Source organism: Peromyscus californicus, unplaced genomic scaffold (assembly GCF_007827085.1).
Source record: "Peromyscus californicus insignis strain IS unplaced genomic scaffold, ASM782708v3 Scaffold_6__1_contigs__length_162567912, whole genome shotgun sequence".
NCBI lineage: Eukaryota > Metazoa > Chordata > Mammalia > Rodentia > Cricetidae > Peromyscus > Peromyscus californicus.
In genome coordinates this window covers 105,661,239-105,679,539 of record NW_026294584.1, presented here as the reverse complement: position 1 = coordinate 105,679,539, position 18,301 = coordinate 105,661,239, and the positions used below count along the sequence as shown (strand labels likewise).

The window sequence follows — 18,301 nt, the reverse complement described above, 5'->3', positions numbered from 1 at the left end:
CCAGTAGGGTACAGAAGGCAAAGGGAAACAATCTCACTGACCAACCAGCTTTGGCCTTTGTAGATTCTTTCTCCATCGATTATCACTTAACACCCAAATGTTTTCTGCCTCACAGCAAAAGCCTTACAGTTCAGGATGTGTCATCTTTGACTGTGGGAGCCTCTCCATTGTGTGTGTGCATGTGTGTACACGAGAATGTGTGTGTGTGTGTGTGTGTGTGTGTGTGTGTGTGTGTGTGTGTGTGTGTGTGAGAGAGAGAGAGAGAGAGAGAGAGAGAGGAGAGAGAGAGAGAGGGAGATCCTGCTTGTTTAGGTGCGTGCATGTGGGGACCGGGGCTGATGTCAGGTGTCATCTTTTATTGTCCACCTTACTTTTTGAGATGGAGTCTCTAACTAATCCTGGAAGTCAGTGATTCAGCTAGGCAGGCTGCCTGGCCAGTGAGCCCCAGAGTCCTCTGGCTCTGGGGCTCCCCAGCACCGGGATGATAGGCTTTGAGGGCTGGGCATCAAACTTGGGTTCCTATCATTGCACAGCAAGCTCTTGATGACTGAACCCAAGCCCATCCAGGTCTTTTTCTCTGTGGACCTACTATGTGTTTTCCACAGCTATAAAACAGAGCTGGTGCTGATGACACCTCCTTCCAGACTCTAAGAATGCAAGGTTGGTATGTGCAGAGTACAAGGACAAACATATGTGTTGTTGTTACTTGACCTGGTTCTCATCACTTGTGGCCTGGGCTAGATGACTTCAACCTAGGACCTCCCAGTGGTTGGCTGTTGAAGGTCTCTCTTGCCGGTGATAATGGACCTTCTTTCCCGTGTGCCACATGGGGTGTGCCCCAGCATGGTCCTCTGAAGGTTATTCAGCCTGTTGCTTCAGCCTCTTCATGTCTCTGGAAACATGACACTGTGTGTGGACTGTCCAAGCGCCTTCTCATGGTGACAGTAGAGTGGAATTGTAGGCTCCTGGGCAGAGACTTTCTTTGGCATCAGAGCCGCCAAGTTCATGTTGAAAAGGGGCTGTACCTGTTTCCCACCCCTGGATCTGACCGTGCTTGCTCCCCACCCACACCGTTCTGTATTGCCCTGCTTCCTCCGGGCAGAGTATGGATTACGTCACTGTTTAACTTGTGTTTTCTGCTAGCACTTCGATGTTCCATCTCTGTAACACATCTTTCAGGTTATTTGCCCATTTCTTCACTGTCACTTTTTTTAGTTCTAGGTTTTGAATTTAGGACCACTGGCGAATACTTTCCTTTTGAGACAGGATCTCACAAAACTGCCCAGGCTGGCCTGGAACTCACACTGTATAGCCCTAGCAGGCCTTGAACTTATGACCCTCCTGCCTCAGCCTCCTGATGTTCAGTGTTTGTCACTTGAGGATCTGTCATCATGGGGCCTTCTTAAGGATGACTCTTTCAGAATTACAAGTATGTCCCCTGCTGGCTCCTTGTCTTTCTTGTCTTTTTATTAGAGTTTTTCTTTGTAGGTATAATTTGAAGACAATGAAAAGGACCCCATGGAGCATCTAATTAGCTTTAGCTGCATTGCTCTTATCTGATGGACGGGTTTAATTTCACTTAGTGTAGCCACCAGTGCCTTTGTGTTTGAAATTGCTTTTTCTTTCTGCGTTTTGTTTTCTGTTCTTCCAATTATTTTTACCTGCTGGGGACTGAACCCAGGGCCTTGCAAAGGCTAGACAAGTGCTCACCACTGAGCCAAAAGCCAACACTTACTACGAGGTCTAACCATTACACTTTCATACATCTGCTGTGCATGTGTGTGTTCATGAGTGTGCAGGTGCCAGTACACATGTGTGTGCCCATGCATATATGTGTGTAAATGCCATCTCCCCAACCCCTCATGTGTCATGGTATTAAAACAAGGACCTCTCCATTGTCACATCCTTCACAGATAGTTGTTCCTTGGGAATTTTAGAATCGACTCATTGAGATCCTTCAGTGGACACTGGAGCCACCTCCAGATTGGAGGTCAATTTGGAGGTGATGGCCCCTTTACACTGTCAGAGACAGGACTGGAGGGCCCAACCTAGGGGCATGCATTAATTAAAACTAATGAAAATTAGCTTGGCTCTCCAGGGCCATGTGTGGTTACTGGAGACCAGGGTAGGTGCATAGCTGTAAAACAGGCCAGGCCAGCCGAGCCCAAAGGGGCAACCTGCAGCAGCTCTGGTTCTGAGAGATCTAGCTGGTAGCCACTTGGCAGGAGCCAATAAGGTTCCACATGGAAAGACACCAAGGCCCTGGCTGGTTCCCAGCTGAGCCCCTAACGAACACCCAGCCTCAGTTTCCTCCTTCACTCTGATCATGATGCCAGGTCAGGGAACATTGGAAATTCTGAGAAAAGCCATGTTGCTGTAACTTTGCCAGTTAAACAAGCTGGACTTCTTTGCCAGTCTTAAAGCCTTTTGGTCCATTTCTAAAGCTCTTCCATAGATGTGGGGAAGAGCTCTAGGGCTCAGAACTGGCTGGCAACTCAAGGTTCAGTTTACAGAACCCCAGGGCCTCTCCAGGGATAGATGTGAGAGCCTGAGCCCCTGTGGCCTGGGCTGGAGTGTAACTGCTTTGCCCTTGGGCCCTGGAGTTTTGAGCCAGGCCTTCCCTGGTCCTCAGCAGTCCCGGTACCATGTCAGGTCCAGGCCCCCAGCCTTCAGACCCCACCATCGTCCCCCCCACCACCACCACCGACTTCACTCCCAGGCTCTGCCCTCTGCAAGTCTCCTTTACTGCTGCTCAGGGCTCCCCCGAGGGTCTCCGGTCTTGTGCTCTCACTACTGCCATTCCTCCAGGCCCCACCTTTTTCTGCACACCTGAGTCCCCTCCAGGACACATAGGTCTTAGACCTCTCTAGCAAGTGATAGCTGTCTGTCCAGACCATCCCTCTTAGGGGTCCGCAGAGGGTTTCATGGTGAGCCACAGCGAGAGAGCCAGAAAAAGAAAACGAAACAGGAGAGCTGAAAAAGTGAGGCAAGTGGTGAGGGCCTCTCTCAGGAGGCTGTGCCATCCCCAGATGTCCTCAGGCCCCAGGATGCTCAGCCCCCTGTCCAGGCCCCAGCTGCACATCTGGTAGGCAGCTCTCGGAGAGGGCAGGAATCCAGAAACCCCAGGCAGAAGGGGACCAACTATACCACTGATCTACCCCAAGACCTGGAGTGTGTTCCTGGGTCTCTCTGAGCCTCGTTTGGGCATGGGTCCCTGCTCCCAGGACTTGGACAGGATTTGAGCCAAAGGGGCGAAGGCCTGGCTTGCAGCTGCCATCCCAGGAGGTACTATGGGTGGCTGCTGTCACCATGCCCATCTCAGCCTTTGCCATCAGACCTCCTACCACTGAAGAGGCCTTGGAGGCTCTTCTTGGCCCCGTGCAGCTGGCTGTGGGAGGGGCAGATGAGCATTCATACTCTGTAAGGTCATTTCACAGTCTCATTCTTGTCCTCACTCAGAGCCATCCGTAGCTGCTATTGCCACTGAGAGCTTGTAGTGGAATGTCAGCGAGAGACTGGAGAGACCGGTGGAGGGAAGTGTCTGCAGCAAACGTGGGCTTCAGTCATACTTGCGTCTGAATCAACGTGATGGCTAGGAAAACTGGCTTAGCCAGACTTAGAGGGGGCAGGCCTGCCAGACCTGGAAGTAGACAGCAGGGTGGAACTGTGAGTGGGCTCACTGTTCACCTCCTGCCCGTTTCAGAAAGACCTCTAGGTCCAGACGATGAGGTGGGTGAGGCATAGAGGCAGAAGCCAGCACTCTCTGAGTCCTCACAGTATGTACTCTAGGAAGCTGACTCTCCATTGCAGCGTCTGGGTGGTGGCTCAGGGAGGCTTGGGGGCTATATTTTAAAGACCTAGCACTATCTTACTGGGCACTCTGGAGCTGAGTACTTGACTCTTCTGGCCCCTCATTTTGTTGTCTCTAAAGGGAGTGGTTCCCTTACCAGGAACCGTCCTGGTTCCCTACACAGCACCCCAAAAGGCCCCAGTCTCTCCAACCACTAAGTTGAAGACACATTTTGTCCAGGCTGCTATGGTGTCCCTCTGGTTGGTCCTGATCAGACCTGGCCCGTTTCCTCCTTATGGTCTGCACAGTTCCCAGGGGCTTGACAGAAGCTTCCAGCTTGAACTTCCTGCTTCATTCTTGCCAGGTGACCCAGTCATCCCTAGGCCCCTGAGAGGTAAAGTAACTTGCCCCAGGGTCCCCAGCCAGTAAATGGAACTGAGATTTAAGCCCAGGCTTCCTGTTATCTGTCTCCACAGCCAGTGCCCTACCTGCCTCACACACCAATGAGAAAACATAGTTTTGGAGGGTGGGGACTTGGTTGGCCTATGGCAGGTAGCCAAAGAGGACTTTGGCACGCCCCTCTACTTACAGTGCAGAGATCAAAGCAGGCCCTTGGCTTCCTTCCTGTAGGGAAGCCTGAATAGAGGCCACCTCGTCTGCACAGGGCAGGGATTGCCTCACTCACAGTGGGGGCAAGACGGCAAGGGTGTCCATAGCAGGGGCTGCATAGCATGCCTATCCAGCAGAATGGCTGTCCACCTGCATGGAGGCCAGTGTGAGGTAGTCACTCCTGCAAAGACTCTTCGAGGCTGCCGCTGGGCCCTGGAGCTCCCCCTCATCACAGCCTGTCCCCACCATCCACCCGCCCCTCACAGTGGCTTGCAGTTCCTAGTCCCTGCTCCTCAGCCCCAGGTGCTATGGCTTCTTCTGTGACACGCAGCTAGGGTCAGTCCCTCCGACCCTGGGCTCAGGTTACAAGCAGTTTTGTCAAGGATTATGAGTCTGCCCTTCTACCTGTACTCCTGGTGACCACACACAAGCTTATACAGACACACAGATACACACACGTGCGCGCATGCACACACACACAGCAGCAGAGACCAGGTCCCAAGTTGGCCCCACCCTGCTCTTCCTCTGTGCAGTGGCTAGGTGCTAGAGCACCCCTAGCATGGCTAGTGTGGTGCCCTGGCTCTGATCTCCTCAAACCAGCCAGGGGAAGCTTCTAGAACACAGAAACTGACTCTTAAGCATCCTTTTCCAAGCATGCAGGCCTTAGGCTCACTCATCGGCTGTCTGTCTACCCAACCTTTTCCCTCCCCCAGTCCCCAATGCCAACCAACCTGGGAGAGCCTGTAACCCTCAGCCAGCAACCCCTCCATGGGCCTCTACCTAGACGGTATCCCTAGGCCTTGTTTAGAAAGACCCTCTCTGCTGCACTTAAGGGCCTATCCCTCCCTCCCTTAGGCTCCCAGCCCCCTGGCCATGCCAGCAGCCCAGTGTCCACGGCAGGCTCTATGCCTGGCACCTTGATCTCTGAAGAGTTTATGCCCTGGAAGATGCCACAGCCTAGCACCCTATAGAACATCCCTGCTTCCCTGGGTAGAGGAACATGTCCAGGAGCCCTGATATCATGGGCATGTGTAAAATTATGGGTGCAGGCAAAGAAGTAAGAATGTGCCCAAAATGGGAGGGGGGGCAGAGTACCCATTGGGGTGGGGAATGGACCAGGTCATCTTGGGCTACTTCATTACCAGGACCTGACAGGCTAGCTTCAGGGACTCAGCGCATCTGCAGCACACTGCTGTCAAGGGACCAGAAGACACTGGTACTTGTTTTGTCTCTTACAGAAGACAGACTAGACCTCTGTCCACTGCGATAAGGTTATGTGCTTGGTCTCCCCACTTAATGATCACAAGGCTGGGTATGCTTGGGCTCACTCTAGAGCACACCTCACTGCTCAACAGCTTTCAGTGATCCAATTGCCCAACCTGGCCCTAGGGGTTCCACACAGCTCCAAGTGGCCTGGTGGATCCTCCAGAGCAGGACACATATCTTGAGTCACCTGTACAGCTATTTCAAACTCATGTCATCCTTCTGTGACAGACAACAGGACCTCCCTGCCAAGTGAGCCAAGGGCTCAGATTTACACAAAGACAGACAGAAAGTCAGAGGCTAAGGGCAGGAAGAAGCCTGTCTGCATCAGAGGATACCTCTCTGTTCCTTTCCCTGGATGCTAAATTGCCCCCCCCCCCCCACATAGCCAGCCAGGTGTCAAAGGTAATATGCACTGTCCTGGAGCCAGGACAGGCTATAGGCTCTGTCTGTGCCTGCTGTGTCAGAACTATGTGTGCCCTGAAGACCTAGCTAGTGAGACCACACCCTGGCAGGGGATGGGGGTTACACACTTAACCCGGTAGTGCTGCCCCAGATACCTTCCCGTGGTCCTGGCTTCCCCAGCAAGGCCAGGGTGGTGTGTCTGGTGGAAGTCTGGCCTCTGGCTCTGCTTCTGCAGCACGGTTTGCTCAGCATGAAGCTTCCTGGTGCTGAGTAGGTACTTCTTCCCAGGGCCTGGATGATCCTGGTGAAGTGTCAGTAGGTAGAGACCATTTCCTGTCTTCAGCTCATCCTACGTCCCTCCCAAGGGAAAAAAAAGAACAGACACAGAAAGGAAAATAAGGAAACTGTTTGCTGTGGGAGTGACAGTTTGGATGGGACAGTAGGAGTGACTGATGCCCTCTGGAGCAACAGGTTGGCAAGAAGTTTGTAGTGATTCACACCTGTTTCTGCAGTGGGCTTGGTTTCTGCATGCCTGTGTTCCCAGAAGGCTTTGGGTGCCAGCTGAGAAACTTACAATTTGGGGTTCTCAGGACTTCGGGGTGCCAGCAGGAATGGTCCTTTTGCAGTACAAGTCAGTGGGTCACTGGCAAGAGGAGCAGGAGCAGGTCCAGCAAGTCTGGAAGCAGGGGATCCCAGATCTCTGGTGGCTGAGGCAGGAATGAGTCGCCCCTGCTTACTAGCCTCTCCTCTGGTCCTAGAGGCTGCCTCTAGGCAACTCCCTTTCCTGTCTGTGGCAGTCTCCTGTCTCTTCCCCCTCCATTGAGCTCTCACTAAATCTTCTGTTTGTTCAGCCCTGGAAGGTCCAGATAGATGGGGTGACAGCTAGGCCCTGATTGGATGATGATGTGCATACAAAATAAGGTTAGAAAGGGAACCAATCAGGGCAGAGCCATGGCTGTCTTTGCAGGCTGCTTACTGCTTTTCTAGCCTAGCAAAACCCTGGAGCTCTGGCTGTCAAGCTGGGGCCCTGGTGCAGTGAGATTTGTGGCTCCCTTGCCCTCAGGGGCCCTCCTACCCCTAACTCTGACTTAGCTGTCTTTACACCTAGGCAGGCCAAGGCCATGTATCTGAGTGTGTGTGTGTGTGTGTGTGTGTGTGTGTGTGTGTGTGTGTGTGTGTGTGCGCGCGCGCGCATGCACATGCATAGGGTGACACTTGCTGAGCTGGAGGAGCAGGACTCTGAATTGGTGCAGATGGGTCTTCCACAGGGACTGGACACAGTAACCATAGCCAAATGTTAGGATCCCTCCCTACTTGTTACCTGTCTGCAGTTTACATATAGAAGAACAGGCAGTGAATCTGTTGCTGTGTGATGGAGTTCATGCTTGCAGAAGTGTCTATAGGTGAGAATTATGTCTCTCCAGTGCCAGCATGGGTTCTAGGCAATTGAATGAAGGGCTTGGAACCAGACAAAGCAGGATGTCATTTTGAACTCTGAAGTCAGCACCCAGGCTGCACAGGAGGGACCAGACAAGGGCCAGGGGCAGGAGTAGATAAACAGAGTTGACAGGATATGGAACACCCATTATAAGACCCACCCTCCCCCTACTCCAGAGGTCGGGCAGTCACTACTGAGCATTCTTCTTGTCCATCCCACCCAGGAAGCCTGAGAAGGGCATCCAGTATCTCATTGAGCGCGGCTTCGTGCCCGACACGCCAGTGGGAGTGGCCCACTTCCTGCTGCAGCGCAAGGGCCTCAGCCGCCAGATGATCGGTGAGTTCCTGGGAAACCGGCAGAAGCAGTTCAACCGTGATGTGCTCGAGTAAGTCTGGGGGGTCAGGGCCCCATTCCACATGCACAACATGCTGTTAGCCATGGAGTCCCTCCCATGCACATCACCTACATTTACTCATGTGCAGCATCAGCATCAGGCTTGCTGTTTGCTGGGACATAGAGTTGCCTCTTGCTTTCCTGGCATGGGTTCTAAACTCCTCTACAGAGACCAAAACACCGAGATGCTCAGCATACTTCCTAAAAGTGCCCACTTGTCAAACATCCTCCTGCAGACTTCAGTATCTCACAGCTACTGATCATCCCCCATATGACGCCGATGCTCTGTAGACAGTTGTATTCCGTATAGTTTAGGGGCAATGACAGAAGCAAGTCTGTGTGTTCACCATGGACAAAATTTGTTTTCTCTTTTTTTCCCAACTATTTTGGGCCTACAGTGGGTAAACCTGAGGTTAGGGAACCTAGACATGTAGAGAACTAGCTGCCTGAACTGACCACCCTGCCTCTGCCACCCAGTCTTACTTCCCCAATCCAACACCCCAAGCCATTTCCCACGTCCCTACCCTGCCAGGTACACGTGGCCAGCTGTGTCTGATGTAGACTCCACTACCCTCCACAGTCCCTCCTTCCTCCCCCCCAGAACCTCTTGCCATCACACATGACCTTCAGGTGACCTACATTTGTGTGGCCTCCTTGACCGGACAATTGTCCATCCAACTGTGCCTAACCCATAATCCCACTTTCCTGGTGGGCAGCACTCAACCACACCCCAGCATCCCTGAAAGCTAGAGTATACGACACTGGGCTGTGGGAAGCCCTGCAGAGAGGGGTGGCTCCTGGGCCCATCCTCCAGCTGCTTTCTGTTATGAATAGTACTGCCCAGGGTTTATTGTCTCCCCTAGCAGAAGGGCACACAGTTTCTCTACTGTGTCCCTTCTATGATGTATAACGGGTGGGTGGGGGTAAGAGCAGTGCTCAGTGCAGATGGCCTGCTAGCTATCTCTGCTAGGGTTGTCCCCAGTCCTATGACTGGGAGATTTTACAACCGGCAGAAATACTGAGCCCAGGGAGAAGTCAGTATCGGGGAGGGTAGTCATCCCGGCCATGTGCTCAGCCATGTGCTTTGCAGAGGACAACAGCAGCTGGGGAGCAGAGATGGAACAGGCTCACCAGCGTGGGTGTTCTGTGGTGTCCTGCAGTGTGGTCTCAGGCAGTTTGGCAAGGACTGCTGCCACTGGCCCCCCATCTCAGGGAGGTGGTGGCCAGCACTGTGCCTTTTTTCACACAGGACACCAGGTATGAGGGGGTGGACTTGGGTTCAGATACACCCACACATGCACTCACACAGAAACCCTTCCTGAATTCACACATGTGCACGTAGACCTGACCAGACACACCAATCAAAGGACTAAAGCTTTGGTGGAGGCTGGCGCAGAACAGGCACCAGCAGAAGGTTGACGCCTCTTAGCCAAGGGCAGGCAACAGATCTCTCCAGTAGTCCTCACGTGTTTCTTCCTCTTCCTCTCACTAATCAGCATGGAGAGCAAGGCTCAGGGAAAGCAGATCCATTGCAGCAGCGTTGCAGGCCCCCACTGCCCCCCCCCCCACCCACTGGGTTTCTGGTCTCAGGAAATCCCTGCATTGTTCTCCTCCCATTAGAAAATAGCACTGGCCTCAGGAAGTAGCTCGGCCCCCAACCCGCCTCGTAGGCCTCCTGGAGAGAAGCTGAACTGCCCAGATTCAGCCTACCAGCCTGCTGCCCTCCTTGGGCCCCAGAATGGGTCTGGGAGTAGAGACAGGTCCCTGGCTAATGACACCACCACAGTCCACTCTAGTTCTGTGGCAATAGCGGCTTTCAGAAGTGGCCTTCCCAGAAGGCCATCCTGGGAAATGCCTCCCAGGCCCCATCCTCTGTACTCAGGCCTCATCACAGAGAGAATTGAGAGTGTACCTGTCTCCCCTCCTGTCCCGCTTCCTCACACTAGGGTGGCTCAGTCTCCAATGTGGCTCTTGAGAAGCTCCTACTGCCTGGACACACATCTTGGTCTGGCCCCTGAGGGCTCTCTTTTCATGGACCCTCTGTGTACCCATGGAGTACATGAACTGAAGTGCTGATCTCTCCATTGGGCTCCTCTGTAGAGAACAGCATACGAGCACGGAGTCTCTAGATGCCTCAGAAGCCTGGGGATTTGAGGGGCAGGCTTTCCAGAGGCAGGCTGTTTGTCCCCATAGACTCGAGGACCCTTGGCTCTTGAGACCCAAGCCCCATCATGTGACAGAACTGGATGTGCCATCCCCATGGGCCTGGCTGCTCTCACAGGCCATCCATCTCTGTTCCAGCTGTGTTGTGGACGAGATGGACTTCTCTGCCATGGAGCTAGATGAAGCCCTCCGCAAGTTCCAGGCACACATCCGAGTCCAAGGGGAGGCCCAGAAAGTGGAGCGGCTCATCGAGGCATTCAGGTCAGGCCCTGTGTGGGGTAAAGTGGGATGCACCATATCAGTGGAGAGGGACATGCCCCTCGTGGCTGTGCAGGGATCCAGGGCCACATCAGAACAGGTATCCATGCACAAGTGGCTCCTTGTATCCCAGACACTGGACTGGGCAGTTGTAGTTTGGAAGGGCAGACCTTATTCTGATTGTTCAGATGAGGAATTGTAGGCTCAGAGGTTAATGTCTCCACTGCTAGCATTCTGATCATTGTCTCAAAGTTGGCTGGCTTTCCAGAGGCAGTTCTCCATTCCCAGGCCTGCAGTGTCTCATGGTAACCCATCCCACAAGTTAGAAAGCCGTGTGCCCTGGGCTCCTCACTGAGTCCACCACTTCCCTGCTATGTTACTTTACACAGGTTACTTAACTTCTCTGTGCCTCCCTTCCGCCACCAGTGTGATGGGGAAGGCAGTAGTACTTAAGAGAGGGGCGGAGGATTAAGGACCCCACTTAGCCCAGTACTCGGCCCAACAGTGAAGTTGTAGTTATTCCCTCGGGACAGTGTCTAGACCTGCCATGTTGGGGCCTCCATGCTTAAGGCTGGGTATAGAAGGCTCCTCCTCTCCATTGCTTACCCAGCTGTAGAAGTGGGGCCAGGAGGAGTGAGGACATGAAAGGTGGACCACCCCAAGGTGCCTTCCCAGAGGGAGTGTCACTCAGCCGGCCGGAGAAGGCTGAATTGCAGCTGTGCTGCATACAGGCGCTGTCATCTGCTCTGTCCCTGCCCCTTCATGCCGTCTCCAGTGGAGAGGCTCTGGGGGAAGGATGGCAGTGGTCATCAGTGAGGAAGAGCAAGTGAATGGAGCATTGGGTCAGCTGCTGAAGGCAGAGGTCTCAGGCAGGCACTGAGACCATAGTGAAGGGAAGCTGGCTTCCTCCCCATGGTCCTAGATGGCCTCCGTCACCCCACTGAGATGCCCCCTCTCCAGACAAGAGAATGAGGGATGCAGCCTTGAAGCTTTCCCTCCTGTACCCGCCCGTCTGTCCCGTGGGTGAACCGCATCCCCAGAGCAGCACCTGAGTCCCAGAGAGCTGCACTGTGGGGTCTTTCCTGGGCAGCCAGCAATCTCCCTGCCATGAGGATGGGAGGGGCTGCAGCAGGGCCCAGGGTCAGGGTTGATTAGCAGACAGTGCAAGTGCAAGGCTTCGGTGATCCCTGACCGGCTCCCTGTCCTCCCAGCCAGCGGTACTGTGTCTGCAACCCTGGGGTGGTACGGCAGTTCCGGAACCCAGACACCATCTTCATCCTGGCCTTTGCGATCATCCTGCTCAACACAGACATGTACAGCCCCAATGTCAAGCCTGAGCGCAAGATGAAGCTGGAGGACTTTGTCAAGAACCTCCGAGGTGAGCCAGGAGCAGGACATCCTAACCCCTAGCCCTGCTCTCCTCTGCCCTGAGGATCCAGACACACTGAGAGGAGACACATGTACCTGAGATCTGGGTTCAGAGGGCCTGGCACAGAGGACCCTTCAGCGAGCCCATCACTACACATGCTCAGCAGAGTGGAGTGCAGCCTGTGCCACATGTGCCCATCCATACCGGGGAGACAGTGTCTGCTTGGTCCAAGGGCAGAGAGGATCTGCTCTCTGTGGAGGTTTACCTAACAGATACATTTTGAAAGGGAGCCCCCTCTGCCATTCCTGTCAGCATGGTGTTTGCTTACAGAAGTCATGGTAGGAAATGCCATGCATTGTTAAGGAAGTAGGGATGTTGCTTCCCAGCTGGATAGATCTTTGACTGCAGGTGAGAACATCCCTGGAGATAGTGTGCATATTACCTAAAGAAGCAGAGCTGGTCTGCAGCAGGCTCACTTGATCAGATTATTGAGTGCCAAATGTGGCTCTGTCATCTGGCTCCCTGTGCAGGAGGATGCCCCTGGGTAGTGCCCTCCAGTTCCTGTGAACTTTTATGGTGTCTTTACTCACGCTTTGCTGGCAGGACCACTGTAGCAGGAAGGCTAGGAAAACCCCACATCCCCTGGGAGGTGGCCCCAGCTCAGCTCCAGACACACATCAATGGTTCCTGCAGGTCCTGTGGGAGAGGGGGAAGAGTGCTAAGTGGGCCAGGGCCAGTGTCCTCATTGCATGAGGCCTTTGGCTGCATCACCCAAGGAAGCTTGTAATTCCTAAGGAGTTGTACCACCAGGAGGGAGACAGAAGGCAGAAGTTCAGGGACACCCTCCCAAGGTCCAGGTGGTGTAGCAGAAGCCAGCCTCTGCTGATGGCTCCAGGCCCTGTCCTTCCCAGCCTCTCTTGCTGGACCAAGCCAATTTTTGTGGTCACAGAATCCCATGTGACCCTTAGTAGAAAAGCCATAACTGGGGCTGGAGAGATGGCTCAGAGGTTAAGAGCCCTGGCTGTTCTTCCAGAGGTCCTGAGTTCAATTCCCAGCAACCACATGGTGGCTCACAACCATCTGTAATGTGATCTGGTGCCTTCTTCTGGCGTGCAGACAGAACACTGTGTACAAAATAAAGAAATAAATCTTAAAAAAAAAAAAGAAAGAAAGAAAAGAAAAGGAAAGGAAAGGAAAGAAAAGGAAAGGAAAGGAAAGGAAAGCCATAACTGTTTTTCCTAGAGGAAGAAGGCTCTAGGAGGGACAGGGTGACTGGGTCAGATGTTTGAGGTCAGCTGCCTGCAAGGCAGTGCTTGAGTCTCTCTCTCTCCTCCCTGCTCTTCTCTCAATGTGGACCCAGCTGTTGGGGTGAGAGTACTGTTGTAATCCTGCTAGGCAGGGCAGGGCTGAGCACCCCACTCCTAGGGAGGCCATTGTTCCATCAGCTCTAGCCACTTCTCTTCCAGCCAGGAACTTGTGTGCCTTTGGTCCCATCTGACCTGTGCTTCAGAGGGGGGCCAAGGCTTAGAGGGAAGGATAGGCCCGGGGTCACACAGGTGATTGGCAGGGGCAGGACAGGGTCTAGTCCTCTCCAAGTCAGGGAGCTTTCTGAGGGAGGCATACCCCCAGCACATGTTTCCTCGGCAGTTTTCCTTAGTTTATCCAACAGTGCCAGTAGCAGGGAGTTCAAAAATGGTGAAGGGGACTTGCTCAGCATCTTGGAGCCTTTCCCTTTAGCTAAAACTTTCATGTTTTTCCATTTATCACCAGAAGCCAAGAAAATTATATAGTGCAGCCACCTTGTTTACAGAGGCACTGAACTCAACCCTGGTCATCCCAGAACCTTGGAACATCTGTTTTTAATTTTTTAATTAATTTCATGGGTATGAATGTTTACCAACGTGTGTGTGTGTGTGTGTGTGTGTATGTGTGTGTGTGTGTGTGTGTGCATGCGTGCGTGAGCGCGTGCGTGCGTGCGCCTCATGTGTGCTTGGTGCCCACAGAGGTCAGATGAGGGTATCAGTTTCCCTGAAACTGGAGCTACAGCTGATTGTAAACTACCATGTGGGTGCTGGGAATCAAACCTAGGCCCTCTGCAAGAGCAGCAAGTGCTCTAAAATACTGAGCCATCTCCAAAGCCCAACTTTAGAGCATCTTTATTCATAACCACCAGGGAGCCACAGTGGAAGGGTGGATGCCAGGGCATCCACCTAGTGGGCTGCTGGCCAGCCAGCACAAAGAAACCAGCTAGGGATCTGGGGGAGACACAGATCACATGCTAAGAGAAAGCAGACCATGTGGAAGACTACCTGCCAACCTACCTGTGTGGCTGCTGAGAAAGACCAGGGAGGTGGGCTGGCTAAGGTTTGGGGAAGGAGGGTTGGGAACCTAGAATTTTGTGGGGCAATGGCAGTATTTTGTGTGACAGTCTAGTGTTGGGTTTTTTGTTTGTTTTTTAAAGATATATTTTATGTGTATTGGTGTTTTGCCTGTGCATCACATGCATTGAGTTACAGACAGTTGTGAGCCACCGTGTGGATGCCAGGAATTGAACCTGGGTCCTCAAGAAGAGTAGTTGGTGCCCTCAATCTCTACACCATATCTCCAGTCTCCATCTTTATTTTTATGTGTTATGAGTGAGATTTTGTTTGTTTGTTTTTCCCTGAATGTATGTTTATGCACCATATGTGTGCCTGGTGTCCATGGAGGCCAGAAGAGGACCTTGGAGTCCCTGGAACTGGAGCTGCTGACAGTTGTAAGCTACCATGTGGGTGCTGGGAACAAAGCCCAGGTCCTCTGTAAGAGCAGCAAGTTTTAACTGCTGAGTTTATCTCTCCAGAACCGACTAATGGGGTTTGTACACGCTTGTCCAAGGCCCTGGGAGGTCAGACACCAAAACTGAGCCACTGTGCAAGCCATGGACTTGGTGTAGGTCATGGCCGTTAACAAACATGTTTCTGGGGAATATTGCCAGGGAGCTCCGGGAACTTCCTGTCTTCTGCTGAATTTTCCTTGAGCCTAAAACTGCACTAAAAAGAGTCTATTTTTGTGTTTTTCTTTAAATTACATTTTATGTATTTGTGTGAGTGTGTGTCTGAGTGCTCAGAGGTGTTAGGAGGAAACCAGCTCCCAATCCTAGGGAGGCAGGGCCACTAAACTCCAGTTGGACCTGTGCTGGTAGGCCATGTGTATGGAGGTGAGACAGAGGACATTTTGGGGGGAGTCAGTTCTCTCCTCCCACCATGTGGGTCTCAGGGATCAAACTTAGGTCATCAGGCCTGGCAACTAACACATTTATCCATTGAGCCATCTTGCTTGCCCATAGTCTATCTTTGAAAAACAGAAAGTGGAAGTTCCCCAGTGTAGCCCCTGACTTACCCAGGCCACACCTCCTCCCTGAAGTTCTTGGCCTGAGCAGAACAGCTGCAGCAGGGCCCTAGGAACTGAGCCCATCTGTGGAAACTGTCTTTTCTCATCACGCTGTACCTCTGTGGTTCTTGTTTGAGGAGCACACAGTAAGGTGTCTAAGTGGCTGATGTTGGATGTGGTGGGAACTTGGGTCTCTCGGCCTTTAAGAAGGAAGCATTAATACCACCGCTAGGCTGACATGCATCTCTTTTCCCATGAGACAAGCCCACAGTTCTGGTCCTGTGCAGGCTGAGGGCTGAGTTTGCTACAGGGAGCCTGCTCTCCTGAGGGTTTCTCTTCCCCCCAAAATTTTCACTGTAGAGCAAAAGGTGGTTTATGTACTTGTGGTTATAGTGCCCAGTTATAACCTAGGCCTCGGCCATTGGGTGGTGACACCAGAGATGGCCACAGCTCTGTGAAGATTGCTTAGACACACCATGCGTCTCCCTCATTTCTCTGTGACAAGCCCATGTATTTATTGCCAATGCTCTTGGTAACCTGCTATACAAAGGAGGACACCAAACCCAGGAGACTGGGTCACTTACCCAGTTATAAGGTGGGAAGGGACATGAAGAAGGCTCAGCTCCAAGTTCCTCACACCCTGAGCTCGCACTTCAGTTTGCATAACCTGTGTATACCCTAGCCCAGTAGTTCTCAACATGTGGGTTGCGACCCCCACAAGGTCACGTCAGATACCCTGCATATCCGATATTTACATTACAGTTCGTAACAGTAGCAAAATTACAGTTATAAAGTAGCAACAAAATAACTCTTGTTCTTCACCACAACATGAGGAACTGTATTGAAGGGTGACAGCATTAGGAAGGTTGAGAACCACTGCCCTAGACTCACCTGTGGAGTGGGACCATTGTGGCCATGTCACAGGCCTTGGCTCCATTTGTAAGGTCCATCTAAAAAGGCCTGCAGACATGGCTTAGAAGGTAGCACAGCCTGTCCTGTGACCTCCGGGTTCTGGCGGGAGGACTCAAGGAGACCCATAACTGGGGCCCTGAAGGGCTGTGGCTCTGCTGGAACCAGGAAGAGGTTTGCTCTGCTGGCTCTGCTGGAAATATGTGAACCCAAGGTCTGCATGGGGCCCACGGCTGGATGGAGCCACGGTTGCCCAAACCCCAGCCACTCTCACGTCTAATCACTCTCCCTCGAGCAGGTGTGGATGATGGTGAAGACATTCCACGGGAGACACTGATTGGGATCTATGAGCGGATCCGTAAGCGGGAACTGAAGACCAACGAGGACCATGTGTCCCAGGTGCAGAAGGTTGAGAAGCTCATCGTGGGCAAGAAGCCGGTATGCAATGGGCCCGGTCCTCCACCCCTTAGTGGAATCCTGGCTCAGCTTCGCCACCACTGGAAGGAGCTTTTCCTGAGTAGTTCCTCTGGTGTTTGAGAATTGCAGCTGCTCCCTGAGAACATGGCCCTTGGTGACTAGTGGGCCACAGTGGCATGTGGTCTATGCCTGCTCAACACTGACCTAGGGATGCCCTCAGATCCTCCCAGAGACCACGGAGAGCCAAGACCTCCTTTTGGCAGTACTCCTGGGCAGAGGGAGGGCACAAGCTACCTTTGGGAAAGGGAACGTCAATGTAGTTTTTGTGTTTTTCCTATAGATCGGATCCCTGCATCACGGGCTTGGCTGTGTGAGTACTTCTCTGCTTTTCCTCTGAGTTCCGTCTACAGTTCCTCTTCCATGCCCTGGGGCTGCTACAGAGTCCAAATTCATTTCCAGAGAGAGCTGAATCTCAATTCATAGTTACCCAGCCTCACACCTCTGTGGGTCCTAAGACCTTAGGCATACAAGGAAGGTGATGGCGGCAAGCCTAGCAGATAGGCTCCTGGCCTCTCCTGTGGGTACCCTGCTGACCCCAGACACTGTGCCTGAGAGGACCTCTGTGTGGCCACTAAGAGCCCTCCTGCTTGCCCCACTCCTTGCTCTGCCTCTCACACTTCATACCTTCACTGTCCCAGCCACCCTACGTTTGGCTACCCATATGTCCCAGAATACACAAACGGGCACATCCCTGAAAGTCTCCATTATCCCCAGCTACCTGTCCTCAGCCCTCTCAGGGCAGCCTCCATCCCAGATTGCCCAAGGAAAGACTCCAGCACCCCATCCTCTTGCCCCTGCAGCCTACATCTTCCATCTTCCCTCACACTGGGCTCCCTGAGCATGCCAGATTGGCCACACTGTCTCTCCTCAAAATGAAGTCCTGAACTTAGCAACTCCACCAAGCAGCTAGCTGACTTCCTGTGAGCAGGCCCAAAAAGTTGACTCTACCAGACCATCCGTGTCCTGTGAGAGCCAGGACTCCTAGAGCAGAGCTGGGCCTAGCTGATGGCATGCCCCCTCTACCCCAGAATACTGGCTCACAGTTTGGCCTGGAGGGTGATAGCTTTGGCTGTGGTGAAGTTGTAGGGGTGCTCTGTGAACCAGCCTGGGTGCAGAGCACAGGACAAGGCCCTTGGCTATCAGAAGGCAGCATAGGGGTAGGGTTTTGGTAGACATCCCTGGGGATTCAAATCAGAGCAAGGCTCTACAGTGTCCTGTAGCACCAGCTACTCTACATTCTGCATGCCTCAGGTTCCTCTCTAGAGAGGACACAGGGCTGGTAAGTAAAGGTGCTTTTGGAGGAGTCAGAGCACATGGCTTCATCTCTGGCCGTGAGCTCTCTGACATGTTAGGGAGGGAAGGGGGCATGGCAGATATAGGTGCTACTGAAGTCCTGCAGGAGAGCAGAGGTCAGGAATCAGAGTGCCTTTGGGGACAGTGGTGGAGTATTCCCTCCCATCCAGACCCGAGGGCAGGTGACCATAGTCACGTGTCTTTTCCTGCACAGGTACTCTCTCTTCCCCATCGACGGCTGGTTTGCTACTGCCGGCTTTTCGAAGTTCCGGACCCCAATAAACCTCAGAAGCTGGGACTGCACCAGAGAGAGATCTTCCTGTTCAATGACCTCCTGGTGGTATGTGGTTGGTGGGGGCGGGTGTCAGGGCCCAAGGGTCCTTATGCCAATGCCTGAGCAAGGGCACTGGCCCATAGTCTTTCAGTTCAAGAGAGACTCCGACTCTGCACCCTGAGCAATGCAGGCCCCTTTTTAGGAGAGTTCCACATAGCTGCAGACCCCACAAAACTCTTAAGATTTCTAGTGGAACAGTCTCCAGCCCACACATGGCATTCTCAAGTGTAT

At 52.9% G+C, this 18,301-nt stretch overlaps 1 protein-coding gene across 12 annotated transcripts in view; it reads left to right on the top strand.

Annotated features, from left to right (window-relative positions):
- Iqsec1 (IQ motif and Sec7 domain ArfGEF 1) overlaps positions 1 to 18,301 on the top strand; it is a 342,158-nt gene that overhangs the window by 313,184 nt on the left and 10,673 nt on the right. For all 12 annotated transcript variants that reach the window (XM_052721473.1, XM_052721472.1, XM_052721474.1 and 9 more), the window contains 6 exons: positions 7,729 to 7,890; positions 10,200 to 10,322; positions 11,531 to 11,697; positions 16,265 to 16,404; positions 16,724 to 16,753; positions 17,951 to 18,076. In XM_052721473.1, the coding sequence (XP_052577433.1) occupies positions 7,729 to 7,890; positions 10,200 to 10,322; positions 11,531 to 11,697; positions 16,265 to 16,404; positions 16,724 to 16,753; positions 17,951 to 18,076 (748 nt within the window). The remainder of the gene's footprint in view (positions 1 to 7,728; positions 7,891 to 10,199; positions 10,323 to 11,530; positions 11,698 to 16,264; positions 16,405 to 16,723; positions 16,754 to 17,950; positions 18,077 to 18,301) is intronic.